The sequence below is a fragment of the Mesoplodon bidens genome (genome assembly GCF_964165515.1).
Source record: "Mesoplodon bidens genome assembly, chromosome: 5".
In the NCBI taxonomy this organism is placed as follows: Eukaryota; Metazoa; Chordata; class Mammalia; order Artiodactyla; family Ziphiidae; genus Mesoplodon; species Mesoplodon bidens.
The window spans coordinates 68,413,440-68,432,222 of NC_138161.1; the positions used below are offsets into that span (position 1 = coordinate 68,413,440).

General features: G+C 38.3%; 1 protein-coding gene across 1 annotated transcript in view; it reads left to right on the top strand.

Annotated features, from left to right (window-relative positions):
• Positions 1-18,393, top strand: part of SLC15A2 (solute carrier family 15 member 2) — a 37,745-nt gene extending 19,352 nt beyond the window's left edge. The window contains exons 8-22 of the mRNA XM_081234389.1: positions 619-701; positions 1,352-1,438; positions 1,612-1,701; positions 1,926-1,970; positions 3,005-3,037; positions 3,773-3,861; positions 5,277-5,358; positions 5,934-6,068; positions 7,005-7,169; positions 7,323-7,369; positions 8,965-9,075; positions 9,745-9,841; positions 15,372-15,518; positions 16,093-16,197; positions 16,545-18,393. Of these exons, the coding sequence (XP_081090515.1) occupies positions 619-701; positions 1,352-1,438; positions 1,612-1,701; positions 1,926-1,970; positions 3,005-3,037; positions 3,773-3,861; positions 5,277-5,358; positions 5,934-6,068; positions 7,005-7,169; positions 7,323-7,369; positions 8,965-9,075; positions 9,745-9,841; positions 15,372-15,518; positions 16,093-16,197; positions 16,545-16,721 (1,493 nt within the window). The 3' untranslated portion in view covers positions 16,722-18,393. The remainder of the gene's footprint in view (positions 1-618; positions 702-1,351; positions 1,439-1,611; positions 1,702-1,925; positions 1,971-3,004; positions 3,038-3,772; positions 3,862-5,276; positions 5,359-5,933; positions 6,069-7,004; positions 7,170-7,322; positions 7,370-8,964; positions 9,076-9,744; positions 9,842-15,371; positions 15,519-16,092; positions 16,198-16,544) is intronic.
• Positions 18,394-18,783: the final 390 nt, after the last annotated feature.

The window sequence follows — 18,783 nt, forward strand, 5'->3', positions numbered from 1 at the left end:
AGAGTATTACATATTTTGTCAGGTTAAATCAGTACTGAATGTAAAATGCCTAACACTTTACATATAATAATAAATCTTCAAGAGATCATTAATGATAATAATAACCACCAGGATAACAATGAATTTGGGAAGGGCTTCCATGCCAGGAGTTTAGGCTTGTTAGGTAGGTCCTGGAAAAAATATTTAAATTTGGCATCAGATAAAAGAAGAAGAGAACAGGACTGAGAAACTAGTTGGTGGCCATTTTGATAATGCAGGGTAGAAGTTGTGAGGTCCTACACAAGAGTCACAGCAGTGGTGATGCAAAAGAGGGGGCAGGCAGGAAATGCACTGAAGACAAAGGGTCAGTAAAAGTTGGTAATATGTCAGATGTAGAGATGAAGAAAGAAGAGTGAGAATTCAAAGGTGACTTTCATTTCTGTGATAACAGGAAAGTCTCAACACTGATCATTTTGGCTCCCATAGTTTTTATAACTCCAAAGTCAGATAGCATCAGTCAGTTCCCTCCCTTTATGAGATGAGCCAGTTGCTCCTGTATTTCAGCATTCTGTCCTTAGTGTTTACATACTGAATGTGCTAAATGAGAAGCTAAGAACCTTATTTGTCTATCAACTGCAGTTGTGTTTGCAATGGGAAGCAAAATATACAGAAAACCACCTCCTGAAGGAAACATAGTGGCTCAAGTTGTCAAATGTATCTGGGTAAGTCCATGACTTGTTTACCTGCCTTTTTCAATCAAAGGGAAAGAGATGCTGTGCTGAGCATATAGGCCTTCAAACATGGCTTCTCTCAATGACCTCTGCTCTACTTCTGTGCCTTTTGGCAAACTGAGATTAATCGGTCTTCCCTCTGTGCCTCTACTTAACCACTAAGTTAAAAATAATGTGGGCCTCCCTGGTGGTGCAGTGGTTGAGAGTCCGCCTGCCGATGCAGGGGATACGGGTTCGTGCCCCGGTCCGGGAGGATCCCACATGCCGCGGAGCGGCTGGGCCCGTGAGCCATGGCCGCTGGGCCTGCGCATCCGGAGCCTGTGCTCCGCAACGGGAGAGGCCACAACAGTGAGAGGCCCACATACCGCAAAAAGAAAAAAAAAAAAAAAAAAAAAAAAATAATGTAATCATTTTTTTAAATGGGCAAAACTTTTCTGAAATGTAGTTATGTACGTTGCCAACAGAAAATAAGGATAGGTAAAATTAGATTTGAAATATTCTGAAATTCAATGCCTGATGAAATCAAAAGGTTGGATTAAGTCACTTAAGAGTTATGTGTGTTTGAGGGAAGAGATAATGAATTGGAAAAAGCAGGGGATGGTTTTTTTGGTCTCTCCTCTGATATCTACGCTCTGCCCTAGTTTGCCATTTCCAACCGTTTCAAGAACTGTTCTGCGGACATTCCAAAGCGAGAGCACTGGCTGGACTGGGCAGCTGAGAAATACCCAGTAAGTTGGAACTGCCGAAACATCTGATGCCTCCACGTAGTCTTTCCTAATGTCCAAACTGATTCCCTCCTGCTGTATTTGACCTCTTCTCTTACCGTTCTGGGCCACTTCTACTCTAAGCAAGAAAACCCTATCTGGCAATTCAGCCTGTTCCTTCTCACCCCTTCTTGCAGAGGCAGCTCATTATGGATGTGAAGGCACTGACCAGGGTACTATTTCTTTATATCCCGTTGCCCATGTTCTGGGCTCTTTTGGATCAGCAGGTAAGAATGGAGACACAAGAGGGAGGGGATATGGGAATATATGTATACGTATAGCTGATTCACTTTGTTATACAGCAGAAACTACCACACCATTGTAAAACAATTATACTCCAATAACGATGCTAAAAAAAAAAAAAGAATAGTTCTTTTGAAAGCTACCCCTTCTTCCAGCCCCTTCCCTCTCAGAGAAAGGGATTTCTTATAATAGCATCTGTTTGCCCTAGGGCTCACGATGGACCTTGCAAGCCACCAGGATGAATGGGAATTTGGTGAGTAGAAGAGATTTTTCCAGAGAAGTCTATCATTTTCTTTATAATCCATATTAAGGAGAAATTTCTTTGTGTTTTTGCCTGAAAACTGACATAAGATCATAAGAGATGTGCCTTTAGCATGAAGATACTGAGTAGGCAAAGTAAAGAAAGCAAATCTAGAAATAAAAAACAGAATCTTATCTTTAGAAATCAGAAATATAAGGATGGAAAGGTTTAAATGTATACAAAGAAGCACAGAGAGGATAGCAAATGAAGTGATAGAGCCTGGGGGATTGGATGTTTTCTTCCATCTAAACCTGGCCAGGGCACAGCAGGTTTGATTGCTGCTACAACACAATTGACACCATCGCTTAGGCAGGGCTAACAGCAGAGGACCCAGAGGTGGGATATTTTGTACATGGATACAGAAATAACGGGAAAATTGTAAACATTATTTCCTCTTTTTCCAATTTCCATTCATTGGCAAAAACTCTTCTCTCATTTGTTCCCACTTCCTAGATTATTGTATTGTTTTTCTGTCGTCTCAGTTGTGAAGAGGGCAGGGTGGAATGATGCCAGGGTTTTATGATGCCAGTCTGTTTGGAGCCTGCTTAATATAATTTCACCTTTTTCCTTCCCCTGGCTGTCCAGGATTTACCATGTTTGTCCTCTTTTTGACCTCCTGGAGAACAACTTCAGAAACACTGTGTCAGTGGGAGTCTTCACCCTAACCATGATGTCTTGTCCTTCGTATTATTACCACCTACGACTGCAGTTACTGAGATTAATAAAAAACACACTGACTCTATTCTCTTTCAAGTTAAAGAAAGCACAGTGAACAGAAAATAAGATTCTCCATTAAGCCCATCTGCCTTCAGGAGACATAGCCTAAAGCTATTCCCAGTCTCTTACAAGGGTAATAGTGATCCTGAACCAAAGACCTGATGGATTTTACCTTATGCTTCTCACCTGCTAATTAGCAAGATGGTTGATCTAGGCTTTTTTTTTGTCTTTAGGCCACCATCTTAATGTGATTTGTTATCATGTTTCAGGGTTTTTTTGTGCTTCAGCCTGACCAGATGCAGGTAGGAGACTTCTCTATAGTCCTGGGTGCTTATTTCTTTCCTCATCTACACCATTACCTGTAGTAGTAGGATTACCAACCATAATTTGATGTTTTTTTCCTTGTATGCTGAGGAGAGCTAAACATAGGGATGAAAATATTCTCTTTAAGCCCCACACTTCTCTTTCACATCCTCTGTTAAGTAAGTAGCTCCTGATCAACTCCAGGGAGACTGAGTTTTGAGCTCACAGGGAATGTATAAGCACTGGATTTTTTCCCATGTCAAGTATCATGGAAATATTGTCAAAGAGAGTATAAGGCTTTGTTGTGTGAGCAACAAAATCAGAATCTCTGTTTATTGGTGACTCCAATAAACAGAGATTTTTTTTTTAAACTCTTGTTCAACAATCCCCAATTCTTCCTTCTCTCATTCCTTTCTTCTGGCCATGACATTTTTCCCTTGGCTGTGGTGCTGAAGAAGATAAGTAAAAATGGGAGGGGAAAGCTCCCAGTTGATTGACAGAAAAACAGGTTCAGAGTGAAACTGGTTCCTTGGGATATTTGGAAGCTAATGTGCTATGCAGGGGAAATAGAGTCTTGGGTGTAAAGAGACTGAAAGATGTGGAATCATTCTGTACATAGTATGATGAAAGTGTGTTTGGATGTGAGAGAGAGTGCACACATGCAAATGAGAGCACATGCTTACACTCATGATAGAAGAACACTTGTAATAATCCTTTTTACCATGGTGTTACAGGTACTAAATCCCTTTTTGGTTCTTATCTTCATCCCATTGTTTGACCTTGTCATTTATCCTCTGGTCTCCAAGTGTGGCATTAACTTCACGTAAGTGCTCACTATGCCTATGTTGCTCCAAACTGACTCAACATTTGCCCAGTTTGATAAAGAGTCAATATCTTTTCTACTTAGTGATGATTTGTTTTGATTTATCATTTTTCTGCTTCTGCTTATCCATGTTAGATTAAACGCCTGTTAATACTGGAGGACAGGAATTAGATCTAATTAATTCTTATGATAGAGAGTCCAAGCCATTACTGCAGACTTATGTATGTGATGTTGAAGAGTTAGGACTATACTTCATGGGAAGTCAAAAGTATGGAGATTAGGCTCCTAAACCAACTTGTTGCTTTGTTCTTTTTTTTTTTTTTTACATCTTTATTGGAGTATAATTGCTTAACAATGGTGTGTTAGGTTCTGCTTTATAACAAAATGAATCAGTTATACATATACATATGTTCCCATATCCCCTCCCTCTTGCGTCTCCCTCCCGCACTCCCTAACCCACCCCTCCAGGCGGTCACAAAACACCGAGCTGATCTCCCTGTGCTATGCAGCTGCTTCCCACTAGCTATCTACCTTACGTTTGGTAGTGTATATATGTCCATGCCTCTCTTTCACTTTGTCACAGCTTACCCTTCCCTCTTGCTTTGTTCTTGAAAGTTGCCTCTTCAAAGAAGTCCAGAGCCTTTGAGGATAACTAATCCCTTTAAATCTTCCACTGTCCCTATGAAACAAATGGGGGACCTCATAAGAGTGGGGATAGAATTGTCCCTAATTACTGCCTTCCCCACCTTCTAAATAGAAGTGTTATTCTTTGTAAAGTTTGACAGAGGAGGGTGTTAAGTCTTCTCTAATTTCTGATTTAATAGCAATTTCCTTTTGATAACCACTTACCATATTCAAATGACCTTTTGTCATTTACTCATTCATTGAGCAGTTTATTGAGTTCAGCACCAAGTGCTATGCAAATGTAAAAGCACAAATCTTGCCCTTAAGGAGTTTACTCTTTAGTAAGGAAGCTAGAAAATATGCAAGGTTAATTATTGCAACAAGGTGAAATATGTTAAGTGCCCTAATAAGGAAAGCAAAGTGCCAGGGAAATGCACAGATGGAAGAGAGAGGCCAGGGTCAAGAAAGACTTCTGAAGGAGAGGAAAAGGAGGTAATAATATATAGTGACTGGTATATGGTAAATGTTCAGTAAATCTGGCTACATTGCTATTATTTTTCTTATTATGACATAATGGATAAAAAAATCATAAGCAAAGATAGAGGGAAAAATTTGATGCATTACAGAGAACAATTCAGTATGACTCAAGTAAAAGTAGAAAGAAGGTTATATGAAGGGGAGGCAATACTTTGAAAAGTAATTGGGACCAAATTACCTAAGCTTAGGGGGTTTAGATTTTATTGTTTAGAGTCTAGAGTTTAGCTATAATTGTCTCTTTCTTTCCCCTATAGATCACTTAGGAAAATGGCTGTTGGTATGATCCTAGCATGCCTGGCCTTTGCAGTTGCTGCTACTGTAGAGATAAAAATTAATGTGAGTACAATAAATCTTAAGCCATGAGGGCAGGACCATACCTATTTTGTTCACTTTTCTGACTTGTTCAATCTTGATTCCCTGGGCCCTAAGCACAGTACCTGTTTTAAAGAAGGTGCATAATAAGCGTTTGTGGTAAATGAGTAGATACTGGGGTAAAGCAGCAGTGCAAAATGAAGCCCACCTCCCACCTGAGTGATTCAGAGTATATTGTCAAGGAATTTCCAAGCACTGGTATCCAAGATATATAACCGTCTCTTAGATAGCTTACCAGACACTCAAACAAATAACTTTTGGCAGATTGAATAGCCACTATTAGGGAATGGTGCATGAGGCCACGGCTGAGTCAAAAGGCATGGAGTTTGTTACCTGACATCAGTGCTTGCTATATTGAGCTGGTGTTTCCCCCTCCAAACTGCCTTCAGAGTTTTCTAAGCCAAATGCTCTTTAGAGGTAGAAAACTGTGTCCTCCTGACTAGATGAGCTAGGCTGTCGAGAAAGGACTGAGGTATGTGTTTTCATGGTATCTGAAGGGTTATTTGTTGGTAATTCTAACATGTGTTCTTTGTCCTAAGGAAATGGCCCCACGCCAACCAGATTCCCAAGAGATTTTCCTACAAGTCTTGAATCTGGCAGATAATGAGGTGAAGGTTACAGTGCTGGGAGATGAAAACAATTCTCTGTTGGCAGAGTCCATCAAATCCTTTCAGGTGACGTATGGACTTGAATGAATCAGAAACACATTCAGATTATGCGCCAAGGCAGCAGCATAATACAGTGGTGAAGAGCGTGCACTTAGGGAGTCAAACTGCCCCAGTCCAATTCCTGGTTCTGCCATTCCCTAGCTATAAGACCCTGAACAAGTTATTTGATCTCTAAGCCTCAGTTTTAGCATCTGTAAAATGGCAATAATTTTTATGTCATAAGCTGTTATAAGGATAAATATTATATGTAAAGTGCTTAGCATAATGTCTGGGACATTGTAAGCTCTCAATAGGTTGTAATTTGTGTTATTATTTCAAACTGCCTTGTAACACACACCCTGTGGAAGAGTTTGGCTTGCATATTTTCACTACTATATTATACATATTCTGAAATATTCATTTAAAAATATTTTTTAAACAAAAATAATATATGTTTATTGTATAAAATTGGGGAGTATGTCAAAAGATATAAAAACCACCTATAAATCCATCACACAGAGATAATCATAGTTAGCATTTTTGTATAAATGAATAAACAAATTTTTAAAAAGTGTTGAAACACTATATGCGTTATTGACCTTGATTTTTTCTTAACATTAACCATCATAAGCATTTTCCCATGCCCTTAGGTAAACTTTGAGAATGTGATTTTAATGGATACATAATATTCTATTCTGTGGATATAACATGGTTTAGTAAAATATTTCCTTATAGGTATTTAATTTTTTTTGTTATTATACATAATTCTATAATGAACATCCTTACTCATAAATCTTTATTCAAGCCTCTAATTACTCCTATGGTATATTTCTAGAAATGGAATTACTAGGTTAAAGGGTAATGTTGAAAGTATCTAATGAGGTCACCTGCCCTGGGTCACTATGAGATTGTGATGTCCAAGATGGGGTAGAAGGTGAGTGTGACAGGCTCTTCATTCTATAGAAAATGCCACACTATTCCAAACTCCACCTGAAGACAAAAAGCCAGAATTTCCACTTCCAACTGAAATATCACAATTTGTCTGTCTACACTGAGCATTCTGTGGAGGAGAAAAAATGGTACACTCTGATCATTCGAGAAGATGGGAAAAGTATTTCTAGCATGATGGTAAGTTGAGGAATGGCCTAGTTTCCAAATGATCTTAGAGAACAATGACTGGGCTTATCAATATCTTACCAAGGAAATGACTGATGATCAAAGTTTCTGATTATCAGTTCCCTCTTGTCAGCTGTAACTGATTTTTACTTCCCTCTATTGTAGGTAAAGGATGAAGAAAACAAAACAACCAATGGGATGACAGCCATGAGGTTTGGATGCCAAGGAGACCCAGGCCTCTCTGTTCTCTTGAATCTTGGGTCTCTTCTGATCTGTGGGGCTTCACATGAAGAGACTTCACATTCTACTTGTCTTGTACAGGGATTCTCTTCCTAGAATGTCAAGAGAATTAGTGTCAGAAGGCATTTCCCAGGGCAGTGAGAAGCATAGATTCAAATCCAAGTCTTTTGGCTTGCTTTCTCATGTGGTATTCAAAGATGACCCTGTATTTATGTACGCCCCCTGTGCTCTGCAACATAAATCTCTTCTGCTGAATTTTATCCACTTATCTTGCTCTTAGGAAAATAACTGAATTGTTTCCTCTCTGTGATCACCGGAGAGAAATTTAGAAGTAAGCAAATAATCCTCCCTTCGTTATTGGTAGTTGAGTATCTTTTATAGTTACTGTGTTTTTAAAGTAAAATTTAAAATAAACCTATAGAGGCCTCATGGTTTAGTAAAGGCAACACACTTGAAGTCAAAAGACTTGGTTTTGAATCTAGATAAGGCTGAAGTTCTTGTTAGACAGCCTGGGACATTTACAGAAATGGAGCCCTGAAGGGGTCACCTGCTCACTGGGGCAGGAATCTGACATGAAATAGACAGATGCATGTGCCTATGGCCATCAAGATTAGATGGTTGCTGTTGAGAATAGCATTTTAGAGGAGAGCTTTCAATGAAAAGTTTGAATTTCACTGAAGGGTGGAACAGTCATAATAATCTGCTTTTGCATATGCAGCTTCAGAGAAAGTAAACATCAAAAATGAGTAAGACAACAATGAGGATAGGACTTCCCTGGGTCAGAGAGCAATGGGAAGCTCCAGGAAGGATGAAAGGGAGCAATTTCTAGGTTAGTGCAGGATGATTGAATGTCCAGAAATCAATATCAAGGATTTTAGAGGGAACTGCCCTTCTAATCCCATGGGCCAGGGACCAACGCAAATGCTACCAGAATCCCAAACTGAGGGAGCAATTTAGCGGCCCAGGTTCAAAAGACTAGAAAGATGGTTCTGGAAGAGTCCAGGTTTATCTGCAGACCCAAAACAATGATAGCTCAACCTACTGTGGGCTGGGAGTCTGAGTTTTGGATAAGTCAAATCAGACTTCATTTGTAAGAGGATAAAGTATCAGTTTTATATAAATACTGGTACATATTTATACATATATATATATATACACACACACACACACACACACATAATTATTTTTCTTAGTGGAGTCTCAGTTGATGAATTACACCATTAGAAGACGGAAAGAAATTAGGTGCTCCTAAGGTGGGTTAGTAAGGAGACTCGGACTGCCATGGGTGATCATAATAGTGTCATCCCAGCTGAAATCAGGTGAGAGTGTGGCAGATAAAAAGCTAATACCTGAGGAAAGAAAAAGTTAGGGACAGCTAAGACTACAGATTGCTTCTTACATGTGAGTTCATTTATTCACCCAGTTAACAATACACATCACATACCTTTTATGTGCCAGCCACTGTTCTAGGCACTAGGCATATAGCAGTAAACAAAATAGAAAAGGCCCCTGCCCTTTTATCAGGTGGGAGAGTTTGTCTGATCTGTAACAATGTCTCTACCCTTAGGTTTGTTAATACTTTGCATGAAGAGATCAACATCTCCCTGGGTACAGATACCTCCCTCGGTGTTGAAGAAGACTATGGTGTATCTGCTTACAGAACTGTGCAAAGAGGAGAGTAAGAGCATTACCCTTGTAATATTACTTTTATCAACAACTGTTTTTTAAATGCTTTCTTTGCGTATAGGTGGGAGGATTAGGTATATCTCAGCTAATTTTAAATATACACAGATTCCTGCTCTCTTTCGACCTTTGCCTCCTTCCCTCAGTCTCACCTTTTTCCGCACAGATATATTGAGACCACGCTTGTTGTAAAGGCCATACTGTATAGTCAACAAGGCCATCTCTGGGAGGTTTGCCAGTTTATTATTGGCTCCCACTCCTACCCTTTGGTAACTCCTATTAACACCTCGTTCGAGCTTATCCTTTCGGGTTCACTGTTTTATAATGTTCCACTAATTCATAAGACTTAGAAGAGAAAAATTCGTAAAATTTAGATGAGAAGACTTAGAGTCTGAAGTTCACAAAAGAAGACAATTTGTGCTTTCTGCATTCAGGTTTAAGGTTTGAAAAAAATTAGCCAACAGACAATGAAAAGCTCAGATCAGGGGTAGAAAAAACCTGGCATGAAAATAATTCACTCTGAGACTCCTCTCCTCAAAGAGAAATGGTAGCTTTGCTGATTGATTCACCATCAGTAGAGAGATAAAATCACTCTTTCCTCCGGAGATGGGAATGCTTTTCTAAACTGTAATGTCTATTCTAACCTAAATTTGTCCTGTTCCAGATATCCTGTGGTGCCTTGTAGAACAAAAAATGAGGACTTTTCACTGAATTTGGGGCTACTAGACTTTGGTGCAGCTTATCTGTTTGTTATTACTAATGTAAGTAGCTCATGGCCACCCTTACTCTCTCCTTCCGTATATCTGTATCTATATTTATGTCTATATAACTATATCATATCTATATATATAAATCTATATCTATCTGCATCTGTATCTATCCTGGGACCCAAAGAAGACTCTGTGGCAAGACAGCATCACATACTTATTTCTAGTGTAAGGTGACAGTTTCTATAGTGACTTTAGAAAACCTACTAAGGTCTCCATGAGGACTTAAAAGAGATAACATTGGCAACAGGCACAGAGTCTTGGGGAATGGTAGACATAATTTATCTTGAGTCATTGCTATGAGGTGACATGGTCTGCTGCAGTCTCATTATGGCCCCAAGAAAACAAAAATTGTTTAGGTCTTCTTGACTGACTCCACATGCGGGTCTCCTAGCTCCTTGGAAACTGATCTGCTAGCATATCACAGTCTGAAATACCAAGACTGGTAACAAATGTCAATCTCTACACAAAGTTTGGGGATGAATTAACTGTGCTCCATCCAAAGCAATTTTCTCAGCACTCGGCACATGACGCCTCTGAATTTTAATTCTGATGTGAATCTTGATTCTAATTTTATTTCATTACTTTTTTTTTTTTTTTTTTTTGTGGTACGTGGGCCTCTCACTGTTGTGGCCTCTCCCGTTGTGGAGCACAGGCTCCGGACGCCCAGGCTCAGTGGCCATGGCTCACGGGCCCAGCCACTCTGCGGCATGTGGGATCTTCCCGGACTGGGGCATGAACCCGTGTCCCCTGCATCGGCAGGCGGACTCTCAACCACTGCTCCACCAGGGAGGCCCTATTTCATTACTTTTGACATTGTATTAAATATAAAAAGAAGACAGTGAATAAGAAAAAGATGGAAAATTTCTAGAAGTGTGATGAGAATAATCTGTAAAGTTTTTTTATTTTAATTAATTAGCATGATATCTTTAGTATGCCATTTTTTATTGCAGCTTTATTAAGATATAAGTCATATACCATACAGTTCACCCACTTAAAGTGTATAATGGTTTTCAGTGCATTAACATATTCAATATATATTGTATATTCAATACATATATAGAATATATTTTCAATAATATATGTTCAATGGTTTTTAATAAATTCACAGAGTTGTGTAATTTTAGAACATTTCCATCATTCCAAAAAGAAGCCCCATATTCATTAGCAGTTACTCACTATTCCCTTCCATACCCTCTAGCACTAGCAACCACTTGTTTACTTTCAGTCTCTATAAATTTGCCTATTCTGCCTATTTCGTATAAATGGAATGATATAACATGTGGCCTTTTGTGTCTGGATTCTTTCATTTAGCATATTTTTTAAGGTTCATTTATATAGCATACATCAGTACTTCATTTCTTTTTATTGCCCAATAATATTCCATTGTATAAGTATAACACATTTTATTCATATATTCATCAGTTGATGAACATTTGGTTGTTTTCACCTTTTGACTAACATAAATAATGTTGTTATGAACATTCATGTACAAGTTTTTGTGTAGACATATATTTTCACTTCTCTTAGGTGGAGTTGTTGGGTCACATGGTAACTCTATGTTTAACCATTTGAGGAACTGCTAGACTTTTCCAAAGTGAATGTACATTTAACATTCCCACCAATAGAAGGTGGCAATTTTTCTACATCTTTGCCAACACTTGTTTTTCTATCTTAATTATAGCCATCCTAGTAGGTGTGAAATGGTATTTCATTGTGGTTTTTATTTATATTTTCCTGATGACTAATGATGTTGAGCACCTTTTTATGTACTTTTTGGGCATTTGTAATCTGCTTTGGAGAAATGTCTATTCAGATTCTTTGCCCAATTTCTAATTGGGTTGTGTTTTAATTATTGAGTTGTAAGCATTCCTTATATATTTTAAACCTAAGTCCATTATCAGATATATGATTTGCAAATATATCCTGCCATTCAATAGGTTGTCTTTTTAACTTCCTTAATGGTGTCCACTGAAGTACAAACATTTTTAATCTTTATGATGTTCAATTTATCAATTGTTTTCTTTGGTTGCTTGTGCTTTTGGTGTTACATCTAAGAAACCATTGCCAAATCCAGTGTCATGAGGATTTATGCCCATTATTTTCCTTTAAGAGTTTTATAGTTTTACCTCTTATATTTAGGTCTTTAATCCATTCTGAGTTCATTTTTGTATATGATGTGAGCTTGGGGCTTACCTGCATTCTTTTGTGTGTGAGTATCCAGTTGTCCCAGCACAATTTGTTGAAGACTCATCTTTTCCCATTAAATGGTCTTGACATTCTTGTCAAAAGTCAATTGACCGAAATGTGAGGGCTTATTTCTGGATTCTCAGTTCTATTCTATTGATCTATATATTTATTCTTGTGCCAGTACAATAATCTCTTGATTACTGTTATTTTGTAGTAAATTTCAAAATCAGGAAGTAAGAGTTTTTCAACTTAGTTCTTACCTTTAAAGATTGGTTTGGCTATTATGGGTCCCATGAATTTTAGGATCAGCTTAGGATCAGAAGCCAGCTGGGATTTTTGAGAGGGATTGCACTGAATCTGTAGGTGATTTTGAGGAGTTTTGCTCTCTTAACAATATTGTCTCCTGGTCAGTGAACATGAGACGTTTTTCCATTTATTTAGGTCTTCTTTAAGACCTAAATTTTTCAACAATATTTTGTAGTTTTTAGAGTATAGGTTTTACATTTATTTTGTTAAATTTATTCCTAAGTATTTTATTCTTTATTTTGCTGTTGCTAATGTAATCATTTTCCTAATTTCATTTTTAGATTATTCATTGCAAATATGTAAAAAGACAGTTGATATTGATCTTGTGTCCTGCGACCTTACTGAACTCATTTGATAGTTTTAATAATTTTTTAGTGGATCCCTTAGGACTTTCTACATACAAGATCCTGTCATCTGCATAAAGAAGCTTTACTTCTTTCTTTTCAGTGTGGATGACTTTTATTTCTTTTTCTTGACTAATTGCTCTTGCTTGAACCTCCAATACAGTATTGAATAGAAGTGGTGAGAGTAGACATCCTCTTAGGGGGAAAGCATTCAGTCTTTTATCACTAAGTATGTTAGCTGTGGGGTTTTCATAGGTATTCATCAGGTATCAGGTTAAGTTCCCTTCTATTCCTAGTTTATTGTGGGTTTTGTTTGTTTTTTACTATGAAGGGGGGAGGTTGAATTTTGTCAGATGCTTTTTCTGTGTCTCTTAAGATAATCATATGGTTTTCTATTGATATGGTATATTATATTAATTGATTTTGTGATGTTAAACCGACCTAGCTGTATTAGTTTTCTAGGGCTGCTGTAACAAAGTACCACAAGCTGAGTGGTTTTATCAACAGAAATTTATTTCCTTATAGTCATAAAGGCTAGAAGTCCAAGATCAGGGTGCTGGTAGAGCTGGTTCCTTCTGAGAGCTGTGAGAAAGAATCTGTTTTGGGGCTTCCCTGGTGGCGCAGTGGTTGAGAGTCCACCTGCCGATGCAGAGGACGTGGGTTCATGCCCCAGTCCGGGAGGATCCAGCATGCCGCGGAGCGGCTGGGCCCGTGGGCCATGGCTGCTGGGCCTGCGCATCCGGAGCCTGTGCTCCGCAACAGGAGAGGCCGCGACAGTGAGAGGCCCGCGTACCACAAAAAAAAAAAAAAAAAAAGAATCTGTTTCATTTAGCTTCCTTTAGCTTCTAGTGGTTTTCTGGCAGTATTTGGTGTTTCTTGATATGTAAAAGAATCACTCCAGTCTCTGCCTTCATCTTCTCATGGAATTCTCCCTGTATGTTTGTCTATGTTCAAATTTCTCTTATGAGGACACCAGTCACATTAGATTAGAGCCCACCCTAGTGACTTCATTTTAACTTGACTAATTCTATCTGTAACAACCCTATTTGTAAATAAGGTCACATTCTCAGGTACTAGGGGTTAGGACTTCAGCACATGAGTTTTAGGGGGACACAACTCAACCCATAACACTTGCATTCCTGGTGTTTTCCTTCTCTCTCTCATATACTGCTCAAGATAGAGGCTATATATATTGTTTCTGAATGCCAGGATAATAAGCATCTAGAGTAGAGATCATATATTAGAGGCCTAAGGGCCCAGTTCCTCACATAGTCCTGTTTTGTTTGGTCTGTACAGTCTTGACAAAAATAAAAGTAATTACTATTAATAGACAATATTTAAAATTCAAGTGATTTTACCTAAGAAACTGTATTCCTTATATTTCTTAAAAACAAAATCAGAAGGTTCTATAACAGGTATTACCATGTCAGTTGGCTGGTGCTATAGTGGCTGTACACTTTAGATGGGGCTGGGCTGTCCAGTTCACCATAGTCCCTATCATTCCCATTCAGCCTGCTTTGTTTAGTTAATTACCTGCCTGTGGGTATTTGAGAATGTGACCTTGATTTACAAGCTCAGGTCACAGTCTTCTCTTAGGCTAAGAAAACCCAAATATGTGCCCAGGTATTGTTCACAATACCAACTAAAACAACATTTGCCTTACTACATTTCGAACACAATGGCCTTTGACTCAGAGAATCAAGGGCATTTGGACATCAAAGACTTTTGATTTCAGGGACTTTTGACCTATATGTTTTAGCTCTGCTATTTTTATCTCATGATATATCCAGATATTACACCGGCTATCTAATAACACTTACTACCTAATAACTTGGTTTTACTCCAACAAAAATACATAATTCCAAAAATTTAATTACATTATTGTAAGAAATATTAGTAAATATAATCTATATAATCTATATAAAATAAAACCAACTACAGCTAAAAACCTGCATGTAATAAAAGTAATTTTAGATGAAAAAAGAATTGTAGAATCGTGTATATTGGTAACATTAATAACAAAAACTTGACCCTGAAAAGATTCTTTTTGACCAAAATTTCACAGAAAAATTGCATCTTTTTGACAAAATTTGAATAAGATTTGTATTCAAAAATAATGGCTAATAAATAGAATTCAACATAGCAAGTGGTATTTGATATGGATTTTGAAACATTGATCAAGAAAATCTTCAATGTAAGGGTTACCAAGAAAATAACTCATTTTGATAAAAGTAATTTTAGTAAAATAGATGTTTAAATGGAAAATGTTAGAAATAGTTTAACTGTATTTACATAGAAAATTTAACAAGGAGTTAAACTTTTCTTAGGTACATGCTTTTCTGAAAATTCATTGTGTTTGTATAATTCAGATGCCATTTTACATTTAAAATGTTGGCCAGGATCAAAATACCCAGTAGGTCAAAATGGTGGGAATCCAAAGTACAGTATCAAAATAGTCTACCATTTAAGGGCTCTGCAGTAATGGTATTTGATTGACTGAAGTCAGGCAAGTGAGTTTAGTGTTACTGAAAGGAATTTCAAAAAACTGAAATTGTGTAGAAATTGCTTGGTAGCACAAGGATGAAAATACAATGAGGGGATGGATATAAGACCATAAAATGTTGTAGGCCAGGAATATTTACTTGAGACTCCTGACAAGCCCATTTCTTCTTTCCCTCACTAAGAGCACCAGTCAGGGTCCTCAGGCCTGGAAGATGGAATATATCCCAGCCAACAAAATGTCCATCGCATGGCAGCTACCACAATATGCCCTTGTTACAGCTGGGGAGGTCATGTTCTCCGTCACAGGACTTGAGTTTTCTTATTCTCAGGTAGGTTTTTGCAAGAGGAAGGTGGAGGTGGAGCTGTTGCTCAGAGGATGGAGTTTTAATCCTGGCACTGCCTTACTTAGGTATGTGACCCTGGCCAAGACCTCCATATTTTTTGGCCTTAGATTCCTTATGGTCCTGAACAGAGTATCAACTTGACTCCTAGGGTAGTGGCAGGCTGGACCCCTATGCTGTTTGGGATCCAGAAAAGGGTACTTAAATACTAAGAATAAGGGCTATGGAATCAAACTGCCCACATTCAGATTTTGGCTGCACACCTAATGTGTAACCTTGAGCAAGTGTATCTCTCTAATGCTATTTTTCTTTATGTATAAAATAATAGTAATAGAACTTATCCCTTAGGGTTGTAATGAAGATTATATGATATAATGAATTAAAATATTCAGTTAAGAGCTTCATCTTATTGTTACTCTGAACATTATTACCATCCCCTGAATCAATGTGATAGCTGAACTTAGTAGGGGAAGTTTTTGTGGGAGAAGTTTTGTGGATAGATGCATGGGGCATGAGGGTGGTCTAGGAAGTTTGTTTACTAACAAATTTGTGTCATCTCTAGGCTCCCTCTAGCATGAAGTCTGTACTCCAGGCAGCCTGGTTGTTGACAGTTGCAGTTGGGAACATCATCGTGCTTATCGTGGCACAGTTCAGCAGCCTGGTACAGGTATGGACCTAAGGGAAGCAGGAGCATGTGTCTACCCAAGGATTTCCCTGCAACTTCCTCTGCTCTCTCTTCCCCCTCCCCTCTGTCTCCCACATTCCCCACTCAGCCCTCTGACTTGAGATAGATTAGATACCCACAGACTTTGCCAGAAAAATAGACATGTAAGTGGCAATAATGACTACCATAGGCCCATGCCAGGAGAGGCCAGTGAGCCCTGTCTTCTCCTGCCAAAGCTCTTCCTAAACAGGTGACCCTGGGTAAATCTGCTTCCCCAGTCCTCCTCCTATAAAGATCCCTTTAGTTTCAGGTTCTCCATATTCTTCTCTTATATGTATTTCTTCCTGCAGTGGGCTGAATTCATTTTGTTTTCCTGCCTCCTGCTGGTGGTCTGCCTGATCTTTTCCATCATGGGCCACTACTATGTTCCTATAAAGCCAGAGGATATTCAGGGGTCAACAGATAAGCAGATTCCCCAAATCCAAGGAAACATGATCAACCTGGAGACCAAGAAGACAAAGCTCTAATGACTCCCTGGACTCTGCCCAGACCCCAATTCCTGACTCTGGTCTTGGCCATCACCATCTTCAAGCATTTTTTACTCCGACTTGGTTAGAAGAGAGAAGTAGTGTCATATCTGAGCTAATCTCCTCTACTTTTCTCCCATGATAGAGGCAGTTCTAGGACTGGGTTTTTCAGTACATTATAGTAAGGCCCCTGAGACTCTGTGTCTTCCCATCTCTCAGTGAACTTGGTACACCTTGTGTAGTGTTGCTGAAGCTGGCCTGCTACCTCCAAATGGCCATGAAAAACACAAATGTATAATTGAGGTTAGTCTCTGTGGTTATCAAAGTTATGTAGGCATTGTTTTACCTGCCATTTAGAACTGATGACCCCACTTTTTGAAGTGCTGATTTAGAGGCAAAATTGCAGAATAACAGAGAAATGGTATTTCAAGTTTCTTCATTAGCAGTGTAATTGTACTGTGTACAAGGACCTCAAGAATTGGTATGTCTGGTGTGATCTGGTCCAGGGCCTGGCTTCTCAGGTATCCAGATTTGATAAGACCGTAGTTAATTTTTCAGTACAGATAGTAGGAAACAAAATGATATTTTATTAACACATAGGAGAAGATATATCTTTCTGATAATTACAGTATTTTATCTACTAACCCAAATCCCCTTTCTCAGTACTGATAGATATTTGGAAACCAAATTAAAGATAGTAAACATGGTTCTGGAAAAGAGAACAAGTATAAATTGCAGAAGTCCTGATGAGCCATTTCTTCTACAGTGTACATTCTTCTTAGGGACTACAATGTTTCAGCCCTAGAGTACGCCCTCCTGTGGACAGCTGTGTAGACACTAATTATAATTTTCCACCCCTGCCTTTTCAATGTTGTTGGGCCAGCTTTGTCTTATTATTACATCATCTTGCTTATTGCAACAAGTATTTAATAACAACAGTATTTTTATGAATATAACTTCCTTTTTTATTAGTACTTCCTACGGCCTCAAAGTAGTGGATCTGTTTTGATAATTATTCCTGTTTTACTTTTCCCAAAATTTTTAAATGCCATTTCTTCCATTTAGGCCTGGATTTTCCTGTTTATTAAAAAAAAAAAGTTATATTAATACTCTAGGTTTGAGCTTCTAAAATGGCAATGCTCACTGGGGGACATGGTCCCATATCAGGATTCTAACAAAATCTGGGGGTTGAGGGAAGGAGTGGTAGAACATGACAGGTTTTTGTTTGTTGCTGTGTTGGTGAAAAAAGTTGAGAAATATTACCTTGCACACAATGAATGAATCAGTGGACAGACATGGGAATATCATGACTCTACGGTGTATTGCTGGGGGCACAGTTCAGAACAGTTGTCCTAGACAGCCTCATTTCCATTGGTTTTGCTCCATTATTCTCATCTAGAACTGTGTTGAGTCAGTCTCATGTTGTAAACGTAACGAGGAAAGTTGCTTCAGTTTCCCAAGCTTTAATACTCTAGTCTTAGTTACCAAGTTTTCCGAAGTACCGAAGTGACAGCAACACCATCCAGTTTCCACAGGTATCTTAATGTGAACCTGACTGTGCTTCTTCAGAAGATTCTCTGTTCATTTTTGAGCAGCTTTAACTCAATCTGTTCTATGAACTATTGTTTCAAGAGATATTAACAGTGCTCTGTGAATAAAAGATTTTATGGATAAATAACTTTTGGAAATGAAGCATATATATCTTCTTAACATTTGCATATTAAGGATTCTTAGATATCCTTCAGTAAAGACACAAGACACTTTGTTTAGTTTCACATGGTATAGTGTTCTGCAGAACACTCACTTTGGAAAAACTGGCAGGCAATTCTTCCTTATGTTGAACTGAAAGCTTTCTCTTTGGAACCTCCTACCATTGGTTCTTTCCTTTATGGCTAACAAGAATAAGCATAAACCTCTCCTTTATGCAGCAGAATTTCTGCTATTTGGAGAGAATTTTCATGTCGCCTCCCCAGTCATCAAGTAAGTATTCATCAAGCTAAAGATTCTCAGTTTTTTTTTCATGGCTCTTCACAGGGCGTAGTCCAGTCTTTTCACAACTCTT